Genomic DNA, 13,803 nt, shown 5'->3' with positions numbered 1-13,803 from the left:
CGCTTAAAGCACTTTGTCAAAGATCGAGATATTGGGGGGTCACAGTACGAAGCTCACAGAAAAGGACATTTTGGAATGCTGGGAATGATCAAAACCATGCTAGGTATGATTAGGGAAAGGATCGGAAGGAAGGAACCAACACGTCATTATATAAATCGGGTGGGGAGCCTTCGGCTTCGGGGCCAAATGTGGCCTTCTAGTTCTGTCTGTTCAGCTCTCAGGGCCCTTCCCAGGAGCCATGCTGCACACTCTCTTCAAGGGCTTTTGCCTGGCTGGAATGTGCCCTGGAACTGTGATGCTGCCTCTTCCTTCCTGGATGGAGGATGGTGATGCATGCATGAGTGCGTATATATATATATATATATATATATATATATGAAACCTATGGCTTTTACATGACTGGCAGGTAACCTGCTGTAGAAGAAGAAGAGTTTGGATTTGATATCCCGCTTTATCACTACCCGAAGGAGTCTCAAAGCAGCTAACATTCTCCTTTCCCTTCCTCCCCCACAACAAACACTCTGTGGGGTGAGTGGGGCTGAGAGACTTCAGAAAAGTGTGACTGGCCCAAGGTCACCCAGCAGCTGCATGTGGAGGAGCAGAGACTCGAACCCAGTTCCCCAGATTAGGAGACTACCGCTCTTAATTACTACACCACACTGGCTCTCTGTACACAGGAACTGCCCACCTTTGCCTCTGGAATTTACAGTTCTATTTGCCTTACCTTTTTTAAAAAAATAAATAAAGCCAAACTTAACATATTTTCAGCTGCTTTCAGCCCATTGGTCTAGCCACCTCAGTACAGTGGTACCTTGGTTGTCGAACAGCTTGGGTGTCAAACAAATTGGCTCCCAAACACTGCGAAACCGGAAGTGAGTGTTCCGGTTTGCGAACGTTTTTTGGAAGCCGAATGTTTGACGCACCTTCCACAGCTTCCGCTTGAGTGCAGGAAGCTCCTGCAGCCAATCGGAAGCTGCACCTTGGTTTTCAAACTGTTCCGGGAGTCGAATGGACTCCCGAAACAGAATAAGTTCGATAACTAAGGTACCACTGTATAGTGTAATCTGACTGCCAGTCTTAGACAGAGGTCTTTACTACCTGGATATCCCAGGGATTGAACTTGGGACCTGATTGTGTGGGGAGTGCAGGTGGAGCAACATTTCCCTACAAAGAAAGTCTTAAGAAGTGGTGCTTTTGTTCTGTTGTGAGCACTGGCCCCCGCTTAGGTACATATTCAGGACAACTCCATGCTGGGCTCAGGCTGAAGGCTTCATGAGACCCTATCTCAGAAGTTACTATATTTGCAGTTATCCTCAGTCAGAGCCTTAAATAGGAGCTGTGACTCTGTTTTGGTAGCTAGCTCTGCATTGGCAGTTATAATCCAGCCACAGCTAGAGGGACACAGGTTCCCGGATTAAAGACCTGAGATTAAACCCCTGGATTTAAAGGCCTGAGAACCTCTGCTCAGAAAGGAGTTACAAACTTGACTATTGTGTGTCTTCCTCTCACTCGCTCTAATAAATAAATAAAAAGTCAGACTCACACATTCATTATTATTTTTTTTAGATTAATTTTGCTATTGTAGTTGAAGGGTAACAAGTCCTTCGGTCTCTTATACAATATTCTAACTCACAAAATAATCATAATAATCATAATCATAATCTGCGGCGGTAGAAGGGCAGCACCTTTCATTTATCCATCAGATGGTTTTTAGAACCTAGTGATGACAAAAAGAAAGAAAACTGAGGAGATAAGAGAATTAACTGGAGCTTGTTGCTGGTCTTGGGGTGAGAAAGGTAAGCTCTGATTTTGGTACTTAAAAGAGGTGCACTATGGGTAAGTTGCCACCTCAGAAAAACAGGAGAGAAGGTGTTTTTGTGGTCACTGCTGGAAGAGGCAGGGGATTAAAAGAGTCCCAGGTAAGGGACTTCTCCGTGTGGCTTCCCTTCAGGCCTGCTGTGCCACATCCCCATGATTCCAGCAGTTTTTGTTTCGTTTTGTGTATTTAAAATCAAAGAGTACCACCTAGCCTCAGGAGCTTAAACCCCACACTCTTTGACGGAGTTCTGGAGTGACGCGGCTGAGAAACAAGCTGTCCTTTAAAAAAGAGGCAAGGGTGTTCATCTTCTCCTTGAGAGGTGAGGCTGTCCAGTGTCCTCGGAGAAGGATGTCAATGGCAAGTGACCAGGCAATGGGGCAGAGGCAGAGGCTGGGCAGAGCGGCTCCTCCAGGCACAGTTCAGACTCTTGTGTGTCTGCAGGTCCGTGAAGGGCCTGAGGCGGAGGCCGCTGCGGAAGTGGACGGGGATTCCTCGTCGGTGGTGTCTCCCTGCTCTTCCTTGTGGAGGCCGAGGCTGATGTGGCTCTGCAGGGCTGCTGGAGTCAGCCATTCCTTGGGCAGGCAGCTTTGCAGGAAGGGAATGCAAGAGCTGAAGTAGGCCAGGCGGTTCACCCAGCGGGGGATTTCCTTCCCACACAGGATCTGGGGGAAATGGACAGAAGAGCATCAACAACAGGTAACCGTTATATTATAGGTGCCTGATGAAAGGTGACTGCTCCTCACACGGTCACCTCCCCATGCCTGTTCATGTTTCCAGGGGTGGGGAGCATAGCTTTTCCCTTTTCTTGCAAGGAACCCTGTTCAAAATAAGGGAATTTCCCTTTAAAAAGGGGAAACGTTGACAGCTATGGTGGGGAGGTGGGAGAGAAATGATGCCACGTATCACTGCCACGTTCTATTGTGGCAGTGAAGCACACAGACCATGTGGAAGTGTCACATAAACCCCAAAAGCAAAGGGGGAAACACTTGGCAAGTTGGCATTTCAGCTATTTGGGCAACTTGTGATTGGGGGTGCAGTCGGGTAATTTGAGACTTTGGACTTAATGGTTTCATGGGGGGCACTCTTTAGATCAGGAGATTAACCTTTGATTTGTGAGTCTCCCCCACTCATAAGATATATTTTTTCTGGACACCCCCCACCAACCCCACTGCAAGACCCCGCTGATTTTGGCAACAGCAACTGCAAAAAGATTTTAATGAAAGCAGACACTGTGCTGGAGTGAGTGGGATGCAGCAACCTGATGAGCATACAGCTTACCCTTCCTGGTCATTAGATCAATCATGTCATGAGCAGAGTGAAGGTAATAACCACAACCCCCTCCTCAGCATAGCTGCATGGATCAGTTGAGGAATGGGTGGCTGTCTGTCTGTCTGTCTGTCTGTGTGTGCATGTGAGGGTGCTTGTGCAAGAGTTCTATGTCCACCCTTGCAACTGGCAAGTGGACTCCAAAAGGTTGGCCAAAGGTGAATGTGGCCTTCAGGCCAGGAAAGATTCAGTACTCCTGCTTTAGAGGGTGTGTACTGCTTTTCTTATTTTAAACGGGCACTGCTTGCCCCATTGTGTTAGGGGGCCCTCCTGCTCAGTTTGCTGAGCAGGGCTCTGGACCTTACAGTTTTGTCCTGGCAAAACCAAAACTGTGTGATCCCCTTATATGGAAGATTCCCGAGAAATAAAGCGTACTCATCACTTCGTTGAAATACGAACATGCCCACATACCACCAGAATACAGGTCTAAAGCTGGATTTGTTCTACATCTACTGCAGGCAGTGGGGTCAAGGAAGGGAAGACCATGCACTTCCCTCAAGAGGGAAAAAGAAGGCCTACAAAAAGCAACAAAACAAACTAGGCAGGTGGCAACAGGCCATAAAATCCATTCTACGCGCAAGCTCTAGGGACAGAACGGCCTTCATCTTGCAGCGCTGAGAGAGCATGGCAAATGAGCAGGAGTGGAGAAGCAAGCCCTGCAATGCCTACTGTGAAATAAGATCCCACGGCCAGAAAAGGGGGAACAAGAAAGCTTCTGAGACCAAGCCAACAGTAGCTGGCCTAGAGACCTCTGCAGTCATCTGGCTTTCTGCTTGGAAGTTGATCCAAAGAAGGTAACATCTCTGCCTGTTCTAGGACTGTGATTTTGTGGAACTAACATAGGCCTGCTGCATCACATCCTGGCTGGGGCTTCAGTTTCTATAGAACAGGCCTGAACAACTTCTTAACCAAAGCTAAAGCATCTGACCAGTCATGTCTTGTGGTCTGTTTGACACAGAACATAGGTCAGAAGCAGAAATGCTTCTGAATACTAGTTGTTGGAAACCATGGCAGAGAAGAGAGTCCTCTTGGGCTCAGGTTCTGCATATGGATTACATGTGCTATTGGCCTGATCCAGCAGGCTCTTATGTTCTTATTGTGAGGTGTCATACACCAAATCAGACCATTGAGCTCAGTATTTTCTTCAATGACAAGTAGTGGCTCTCCAAGGTTTCAGACAGAGGCCTAACTTGGCCCTCCCTGGAGATGCCACAGATTTAACTTGGGACCTTTAGCAGGAAAAGCATGTGCAACAACATGTCTCAAACATGCCCCCTGGTAAGCTATGGGGGGCTTTGTAGGGCAAATGTTGTGAAGGCCTAGTCTAGATTGTAATAAGAAGCGCTAAATGGCTTAGAACCAGGTTACCTCAGAAACTGCCTGCTCCCCTACAAAACCAGACTTGGAGACCTTGCTGTCTGTCCCATCCACACAGGAGGGTGGATACAAGAGGCAGAGCCTTCTCAGCAGTGGCCCCACTCAGTGGCAATTCACTAGGCTCCCTCCCTGTCTTTCCACACTTTGAAGGGAAGCCAGCTTTTAATAGGTGATCACTGTTTTCTTTGGATGTTTGATGATGTTCTTGCTGAAGTTTTAATATTATTGCTTTAATGATTGCTGTTTTTATGTGTATTTTTTCCCCTTTTACCTTGTTTTTTCACTGTAAGTTTCTTTGATTATTCATTTTTAAAAGTAGAATGGGTATAAATTCAAGTAGGCTGCTGTGGTGAGTCAAAGTTCTTCAAGCTCTGGGCTCCAAAAATTTAAACCTGCCCCTCTGAATAGAGCAGGGAAGCTCATCAATGTGAATAACTGCAGCTTAACCCAGCCTTCCTCAGCCTGGTGTCCTCCAGATGTTTTAGACTGCAACTCCCATCACCTCTGACCATTGGCCATGTTGGCTGGGACTGATGGGAGCTGGAGTTCAAAACACCTTGAAGACACCAGGCTGGGGAAGGTTAGTCTAGCCAATAAGGGCTCAGAGAAGCAAGCCTGACACCCTTGCAATATGCATGAGTCCCCACACTTCTGCGATCCAAAGAGCTTGGTTGAAATGCAGTTCTGCTTTTTTATGCATGAAGGTCCTTGAGATGAAGATTTTTAAGTACAGGGAGCAGCTGCAGGATGACAGGGAAGGTAACAAGTGGCTCTCTGGGGAAGGCTTGCTTATAATTAAGACTAAGATTACTGGTGACACTTGAGAATAATGGCTTTCACTCTGAATGGATGAACAACTGTAAGTCATCTTACAGTAAGCTGCAAGTTTACTGCATTGGCACAAAATGGATTTTCTCCCCCTATCCCAGTAGGTGTTGCTACATGGCCACTGTCAGGACAGCCACAATTAATGGCTAAAGGAGTATTATGATTACACTGTGCTAGATGTTATGTATTACAGCTTGGTATTGACCTTGAACAAGTGATGTGGGAAAGCTGATCTGGCACCTATTGGCCTTGTGCTTACCAAACTGTATTAAAAACAAGGCCTGTAACTCTTCTAGATATAGTAATGCAGCCGAAGTTCAGAACTGGAGAGTGCAGAATATGAACTTTCCCAGTTTGGAACTTCCAGATAATCCCAAACCCTTCCAACATTCGGGCTTAGTTCATAATTACGTACATTAGCATCAGTCACGCTCATTGCTGCAGCTGCCCCCTTCCCTTCGCCACTGAAACTTTGCTGGCAGTGGTGGCAGCAATGAGAAAGACTTCTGTGTCAGCTGTCATTAGGCCACAGCACCATCTTAGGAACCATATCCACGGCAAAATGCCATTTCCCAGGGCTTCTGATTCCTTTTATGTTGTCACCACCACTACACCAATGGGACACAGCACATAATTCCAGGATTGTCCCAGGAATACTGGGCAACTTGGAGAGTATGAGAGGGCCCTCATACAGGATTCAGCTGCAAAAGTGGAACCTTCCAGTTTGTCTTTTAAAGAGACATTGCACAACACGGTAGGTGGAAACTGGGTGCTACAATTTGCATGAGGGAAAGTGCTTTCTTTTCATGCAAAACTACTACAGAGTAGTATGGCTAGTGCCCATTGAGACTGGTAGAGCGGAAGGCAAGGAGGCCAACAGTAGGTGGAGCCAGAGCCAATGACAGCAGAGCCAGCTAATTCTAGTTTTTCATAGAATCACAGAGTTGGAAGGGACCAAAGCACCATCTAGTCCAACCCCCTGCAATGCAGAATACATTTGCCCAACGTGGGGCTCAAACCAACAATCCTGAGATTAAGAGTCTCATGCTCTATTGACTGAGCTTGTCTCCATCCTCTTCATCGTTGGGTTCTGCAAGGGCAAGTGTGAGACTAAGGAAGAGGGAACTGACTGCTCTGGCCACCCCCTGGCCTGGAAGTAAGTAAAAAGGTAGGCATGTGGGGCCTGGCTGAGGACAAACTCATGGACCAATCTTCACTGCTATCACAATGGATACAACTCCCAAAATGAGAAACATGCCAGTGCTGTAGGAAGAGAAGTGGCTCTAGTTGCTAAGATGCAAATACTTTCCACAAGTCACTCTATCAATCAAACCCAAGAATACAATGTGGGGGAAAGGAACCTTCAAAATAATAATTGCACTTGAATCCTGGCCTGAAATATAATCATTTCCAACTTAAAATGCATCTACTTGGTTTGAGAGAGATGATATGGCAATTTAGAAAATGCCTTGAGATGCTTAACGTTCTGAATCGACATCCCACAGAGTCCGGGAAGAAAAGAACACATCACACGCCTACACAGCCCATTTCCCCTCTCAAAGACTTCGGAGGAAATGCAGCTCAGGTATACCTGAGTAATTTGACTTATTAAACTACACAGCTAAGCTGCACCCACATGGAATGAAACCCTACCAACCCCTTTTCCATTGCAAAGTGCCTTTGGGGAGGGGACTGTGCATCTGGCAGGGAAGCAGGTGATTAACCCTTTCCCCTCTCAGTTGCCTTCCTTCTGCAGCCCTCTCCAGTTGCAGTAACTCTCCAACAGTTTGACTTCACCCCTGAAGGCACACTGTTCCATTGCCTCCTAAGACAGATGGATGCCAGCCAACCAACCCACCAGTGTCCCAAACCTTGTTTACCTTGCAAGTATGAGTTTAAAACCTCATAGGGCTAAAAGTGGGGGGGGGGAGGGACGGGACAGGGAGATACCAGTGGAAAAGTGATGGCAGGGGAAGGGTTAAGCAGAAGGGACCACCAGACTTCATTATTCACAGCTACAGTGTGACAAGCAATATACCCAACTGTCAAAAGTTTTGCAATTCTTTCACCTGTGGCCTTAGAGGCTGCTGAACAGGTCGGAATGACTGATTTGGCCTTTTCCTCTCTGCCTCTTTCATTATGTTAAAAAAAAAATGTAGAACAGTTTTATAGCAGTCAGGAGACACATAAATAGCTCAGGGAATGGGGAGTTGCTGTGCGATAACAGCAGTTTATGACCTTTTCTATGACACTTCATATGGATTGCACATACAAATCTGAAAGATATCACAGTTGAGAGCAGAGCCATGTTGGATTCCCACCCCCCCTTTTGAAAGTGGAAAGTACGGAACCTTTTAGTGAGAGCAGCTCTACTCTGTGATTTCAAGAAGGATGCCTTTCAAACAAAGCAGGTTTGTGGCTCCTAATCAATTTCCTAATTATGGACACTTCATCTCAAGGATGCATTGCAGCTGGGAGCAGCAATCAGGAGGAACTGATGAGTAATCAGCGTTAATTTGTGCAACTACAAAAGGGAGCAGGGGAAACATCGGCTAATCGCCAAGTGCCTTTCTGGTCAAAGGTCTTGTGCCGAGGGGTTTCGGGTTTCATTCCTGGTGCAAAGGAGGAATACCGAAGGATTTGTATGGTGAAGACTGGGGCCCCAAATGGCATATCCATTCTGGGGCAGAGCAGCCATGATAAAAGCTTAGCCTGTGCTGCTGTTTCAAACTTTTCTGGGCCATGGATGACCTGATACTAATGGGAGTCCCCTCCCCTCAAGGCTAATTGCCTTCCCCCCCCCCCATCCCTAATGGCAGGCCTGTTTCAAGAAGTTTTTAATGTCTGATGCTGTATTTTGTTGTAAGCCACCCAGAGTGACAGGGGCAACCCAGTCAGATGGGCGGGGTATAAGAATTACTACTACTACTACTACTACTACTACTACTCCAAAGGCCCTATAATGTAATGTAAGGGTACAGCTCACTGTACTCTTGCAAGTCAAGTGAGATCAAGGCACCATTGTGCTGGTTGTTAGGGTAACCAATGAGAAGTATGGCTATCATATTTGCAATGCAAACAGGCAAAGAATAGGAAGCAGCGGTACAGAGCAGTACAGAAGTAACTCAACTCAAGGCCTGTCCATACTTTGACACAATGCGGATTGTGAACCCCTTATGACTCCTTTAATTGCCCTTTATCCACGCAGTGCTCTCCTCCAGCTACTGCTGTCCCATATCTGTTCCTCCCTAAATCTGGAGATTCCCTATGCATTGAACGTCGGAATAGGAGAGCTACATTGATTGTGTCTTTCTACTTGTACATAGATACATTATGGCCACCCTCATAGCTGTCTAATTACCCATTTTAGACCAACTACCACTCAGTGCTATGCTTGTAAAAGCTCTCAAAGGGTAAATGCCCATCAGGCTAGTGCAAAGGGTGATTGAAGAACAATGTTCTGATCAGAGACCTGTTCACGGCTGGAGGCCAAAGTGCCATACAAGTACACTACACAGAAACAGAATGGAAGATGAACCAACCTCTGCCAGAGCAGCTGAAAAGTGATTGCAATTCTTGTGCATGAGATGGTAGGCATTGCCCTTGTACTCCTTGCCCAGTTCCTCCATGATTTTATCCACATCTTCTTCTGTAAAGTCTGTAGTGCCCAAGGCAATGGATTCTCTGGGTTAAGCAAAGGTAAGCATCAAAAGCAGGGAAAATTCAGCAAGATAATCATGAAAGATGTTAAGGCAGCCCAGGAGAGAGACACTGTAGTACAGATATATTTTACCTGGCAGATAGAGCCAAGGATGGAGTCCTTATGGAATGTTGGAACAGAGTAATGCTACAGACTTAAACAGCTTAGAAAGTAATTCAGATAGTGCTCAGCTTAAAAACAACACAATAACCTCACACAATTAATTAGAAACCATTCTTGCCATGCACACAGGATATAGTACTAGCATAATCTATTTTTATATTCTCTTTTAAAAGAGAAAGAGAGAGGAAAATATGCTGAACAGAGTGTAGGTTTGAGCTCTACTGATATAGTTTGGGGTTTAAACTTCACATAGTTTAAAAATGTTTAGTGGTACATGCAACAGGGCTGAGTTTGTAATATTTCTTGTAAGCTCTCCATTCTTGAGCCTCTGCATCAGCAACTTATGCACCAGAAAACCAATGGGGTTGGGGATTAAGGAGATGATTTGGGTAGTCAAGACCCGCTCTGGAAATGCAAAAGTCTGGCTCATTTTCATAAGTCTGCCTCAACGTGCACTTTTCTAAATTTACATTCTAGCTTTAAAATTTGAGGTGAGAGATAAATTTTTAAATGGAACCAAGGTCTATACCATATAGGGTTTTGTACATGAATTAAGTATTGGACTGGATGCAATGACATATCTGTTTAAGAGGACACTATAGTGGAAGTTTGGGGGACTATACAAAAACACTCTGGGTCTTGTATTCCCTGCTGGTGCTGCCTTTAGCAGATGGATTCATCGTGCTGCATGGCACAACTTGCTTGGGTAACATTTATGTATATAAATTGTGATTGCACACAAAAATGTGTGATTACAACAGATTGCCCAAATATTTTCTCTCTCTTGGGCCAAAGTCCTTGGCACATTCATTGCTGTTCATTCTACTTGGCAATAAATGCCCTGGCCCATGGGCGGTAATGTAAGAAGTCTCAGACCATTTGGAGGAGAATCCCATGCTATAGTTGCACCCCAAGCCAGTGCCATCCCAAAGTCATAGATGAAGGATGTTGGCATGGGGCAAAGCTGCAGCATGGGCTCCTCACGTGTGGTCCAGGGGGAAAACAGTGCAGCAAGTGGTGTCAGCATGAGTAGGAACAACAAACTCCAATTCCTGGCTTAGTATTACATCTGAAAACCAGAAGCTGAGTTTTCATTCATTCCAAACAAACTATATTGAGAAGTCAAGGTTTGATCTTGGTTTACCAAGCATGGTTTGTTTGAGGGAAACAAACCAGAAACTATGGTATACTGTGATGTGCAGGTTGACCCAGTGTGTACATAAACCTGCAAGGAGGTGATATGCTGGGAAGATTTTTGTTGCTGTCCATCTTGTGTATTTAATGACATAATTTAAACAGGAACGTGGGAGTCATTCACACATTCATTAACTATGGTTTACTGGGATGTGGGAATGCTGCCACAAGTTGTCAAGTGCTTCCCTAAAAATGCATTGCCCTTTTGACAATTCATGGGCTGCAGGACAGCAGATGTTGAGAGGAGAAGGAAATGCCCTTACTTGAATTTAAAGGTCTCACCAAGCTCCACAGCACTGCCTGGTGTGATTTCGAAAATCCCACTGAAAGGGTAGGGATGCCCTCCATAGGCGAACTCTGGCAAGGAAAGAAAAAGACGGTAAGAAAGGATAAGACCAAAGTTGCATCTGAAAAAGGCTACAACTGTCTACATGGCTCAGTGTTAGTATTTAAGTCAAATATCTTCCCATAACTGGTTTCAGATGGGCCTCAACTCTGCCCTTCCTGTATAAAGAACATCGTGACAGCCATAAGAATGTAATAACAGCCCTGATCGATCAGGCCAGGGACCATCTACTTCAGCATCCTGTTCTCACAGTGGCAGAGGCGTCACGTTGTGCCCCAGATTGGGCAGCATCACTCGTGTGTGTGACATCACACATGTGTCATGCATGTGTGACATCACCCATGCAATGCTGGGATGTGCACTCGGCCCAATGATGCGTGCACAATGCAACATCCTGACATCACATGTACAACGCTGGCATGTTGTGCGTGCGAAGTCACATGATGCACACTGCCCCCTTCTTAGTCAGAAGCTGCCAGACGTGATAGTGTCGCCAGAGAAGTTGCTCTGCTTAAAATCCTGCCTTGATGCAAAGAGTTTGACCACAGGGCTACTTCCGATCTTAGACTTATTTGAATCTGTGTGTGTGTTTAAGGCTGGCAGTTGCAAACTGTGCACTGGAGCACAGCAACTGCGCATGCATGGATGCCACACTCCTCAGAAGGCAAGTTTCCCATCCGTGATGAGCAGCAAAACAGAGAAGCTTGCAGCCTTCAATTCTGGGACCTAGCAGAAGGTTCTACTCATTTCCAGGCACAACTAGCAGAAAGCTTCCTACCTCTGCCATAGATCTCAATCCCAGAGTGAAAGACTCCAATGCCCAAGGTGGAAGTGTATTCATTTATCCAGTACTAGAGAAAGGGGGGGGGGGGAGAGAAAGAGAGATTTTGAAAGTATTAATGAAACAGACATTGCTTGGACAGTTTTATATTTATGCATCATTTTACGTAGCTATTGCATCTCATTTCATCCTGAAGGCTCTGGATAGGTAGCAAAACATTTAACATAGAAAAGCAAGCCTGTAAAATATGTCTCATGGGGTGGGGGAATCAGATATAAAATTGCACAAAACCCAACAAATATAATAATAATAGCTCAAGCACAGCTTAACCTCAGCCCACGTATATTTACCAGTAGGAGAATATGTTCAAGTGCTGCTAGAACGATCACCCGCCCCCCTGGCTTTGAATGCTTTGAAACATTTTCGGGTCATGGCTGACTCTGACCCGCAGAACTGAGTCAGAACATGAGGAGCTGTGGAATGTGTCAAAGCAACCCCAGAAGTGGTCTTCCCACTTGGTAGATGCATCACAGGGGAAACTCATGCTAGCAAAAGGAGGTGAGTCCACAGAAAATCTTCAGCTGTCAACCCAAGATAGAACAGGCTTGAATGGGGATTTCCCCAAAATTTTGGAAATCAGTGTTATCAAGCAGTTTTCATAACTACAACGAGAGTGGGGAGAGACAGAAAATACCCCCATTGGCTGAAATAGCCAATAATGCTCAAAGACAGCTGAACGCTGGAAGTTTCAGGACAGATGAGGAAGTATTTTTTCACACTGCTCGCTGTTACACTGTGGAAATTGCTTTCACAAGAGGAAAGGATGGCCAGCTACTTGGATGTCTTCAAAACAGGATTAGATAAATTCTGGGAAGATAAGGCTATTCACCCTGATGACTACATTCTACCTCCACTGTCAGAGGTAATATGCTTCTGAATACCAGTTGTTGGAAAAGGCAGTGTTCTCCAGAGGCCACTACAAAAGCACAATGCTGAACTAGAAAGGCCACTGGCTTGATGTAGCAAGGCTCTTACGCTGTTGGCATTATAGATTTTGGAGAGACCCCAAAAGGGAAGATTGGAGGCCAGTGGAAAGTACTGGCTAAGCTTTCTTTCCAAGGCAGGGTCTCACATGGGAGAGAAGCATCAACATGACAAAAGGTGTCATGTGGCCCATCTGAGAGAAGTTGCCATGGTGATTGGGTGGGGTTCAAAGTGACAGGAAAAGAGCAAGGTGTGCTGGGAAGAACGGAGATTAAAAAAAAAAAGCCTGGGATCCATCTTGCGCAGGCTGGTTGGGAGAGATGCCTTTGACTCCAGTGCTGCACTGCTGTGGGGAACAAATCCTGTGTGAGATGACCATGCTGTGCCAGCTGGACTCCCTACACGCGGAATGAAGGTGTAAATAGGTGAATAAACCACATTTCTTAAAGCTACGACACTCTCCGCCACATCTTCAATCCGCCAAAGGAGCACAGACGTTGGGTTAGCAACTGGAACTCCCTGGAGTTTTCTACTGCTTGGCAGGGGGTAGCACGCACTATTGTAACATTATGTTATGTTATGACATCACAGTTTAACTTCCCTGTTACTGCTCAAGAAAAAATCTGCATCTTTGGGGCAGGGTTTTTCCCCTTAAGGTCCAGAAACTTGAGGGGTTTTTTTTAAAAAAAAAAATTCTTAGGATACAGAGTTCAAATTCTGCCTTTCTGTACTTGAGCCACAGAACCCACAATGCCATAGTGATAATGAACTAACTGGTCAGCAACTCTCTCTTTCTCTTCTCTCAGCTAAGTTGCTTTCCGCAAGGCCCTCTGCTTCATTCTCTTCAGTGGTATTTTTCTGCCATCTGGCCTTTATAGACCCACCTGTCTCTGGGTGGCCCTGATATGTAGTAGTATCAACTAGTGTGCTCCTAGTGGATATACTTAATCCACTTTCCTTGCCTCCTCCCTTGCATTATTGATGATTCTGCCAGTCCTATTAGCTCCCTAAGTATCTGGAGATGCATTTTGAATGAACGCTCAAGTTCCATATAAAATCAGAGTTGCCTTATTATTCAAGAGAGGAATCCCAACGGTGACTGGAAGGAGGGAGGCTCAACCCAAATAGCATCAGCTCCTAATTCTAAAGTGCCTTGCCAGCAATTTTCCTCCGCTTTACAAGCCTGCTCCCCTGCCAGAAAGCCCCTTAATGTTCCTTGGACTCCAGCTAGAAACTAATGCTCCCATTGTAGGGAAAAGCCTCGCATCAGACCTGAGCCTCTGTGGCCCCCGACCCATCTGCCATATCTTCCACTATGCTTCTAA

At 45.7% G+C, this 13,803-nt stretch overlaps 1 protein-coding gene across 1 annotated transcript in view; it reads right to left on the bottom strand.

The window, feature by feature from the left end:
* Positions 1 to 739: 739 nt before the first annotated feature.
* Positions 740 to 13,803, bottom strand: part of LOC307224018 (deubiquitinase DESI2-like) — a 48,767-nt gene continuing 35,703 nt past the window's right edge. Inside the window, exons 2-5 of the mRNA XM_079990467.1 lie at positions 11,492 to 11,564; positions 10,631 to 10,724; positions 8,893 to 9,034; positions 740 to 2,481 (exon numbers count right to left, since the gene is read on the bottom strand). Of these exons, the coding sequence (XP_079846593.1) occupies positions 2,239 to 2,481; positions 8,893 to 9,034; positions 10,631 to 10,724; positions 11,492 to 11,564 (552 nt within the window). The 3' untranslated portion in view covers positions 740 to 2,238. The remainder of the gene's footprint in view (positions 2,482 to 8,892; positions 9,035 to 10,630; positions 10,725 to 11,491; positions 11,565 to 13,803) is intronic.

The sequence above is a fragment of the Podarcis cretensis genome (genome assembly GCF_951804945.1).
Source record: "Podarcis cretensis genome assembly, chromosome: 1".
Taxonomy (NCBI): domain Eukaryota; kingdom Metazoa; phylum Chordata; class Lepidosauria; order Squamata; family Lacertidae; genus Podarcis; species Podarcis cretensis.
The sequence above is the reverse complement of the archived record's forward strand: the minus strand, read 5'-3'. Positions and strand labels throughout refer to the sequence as shown.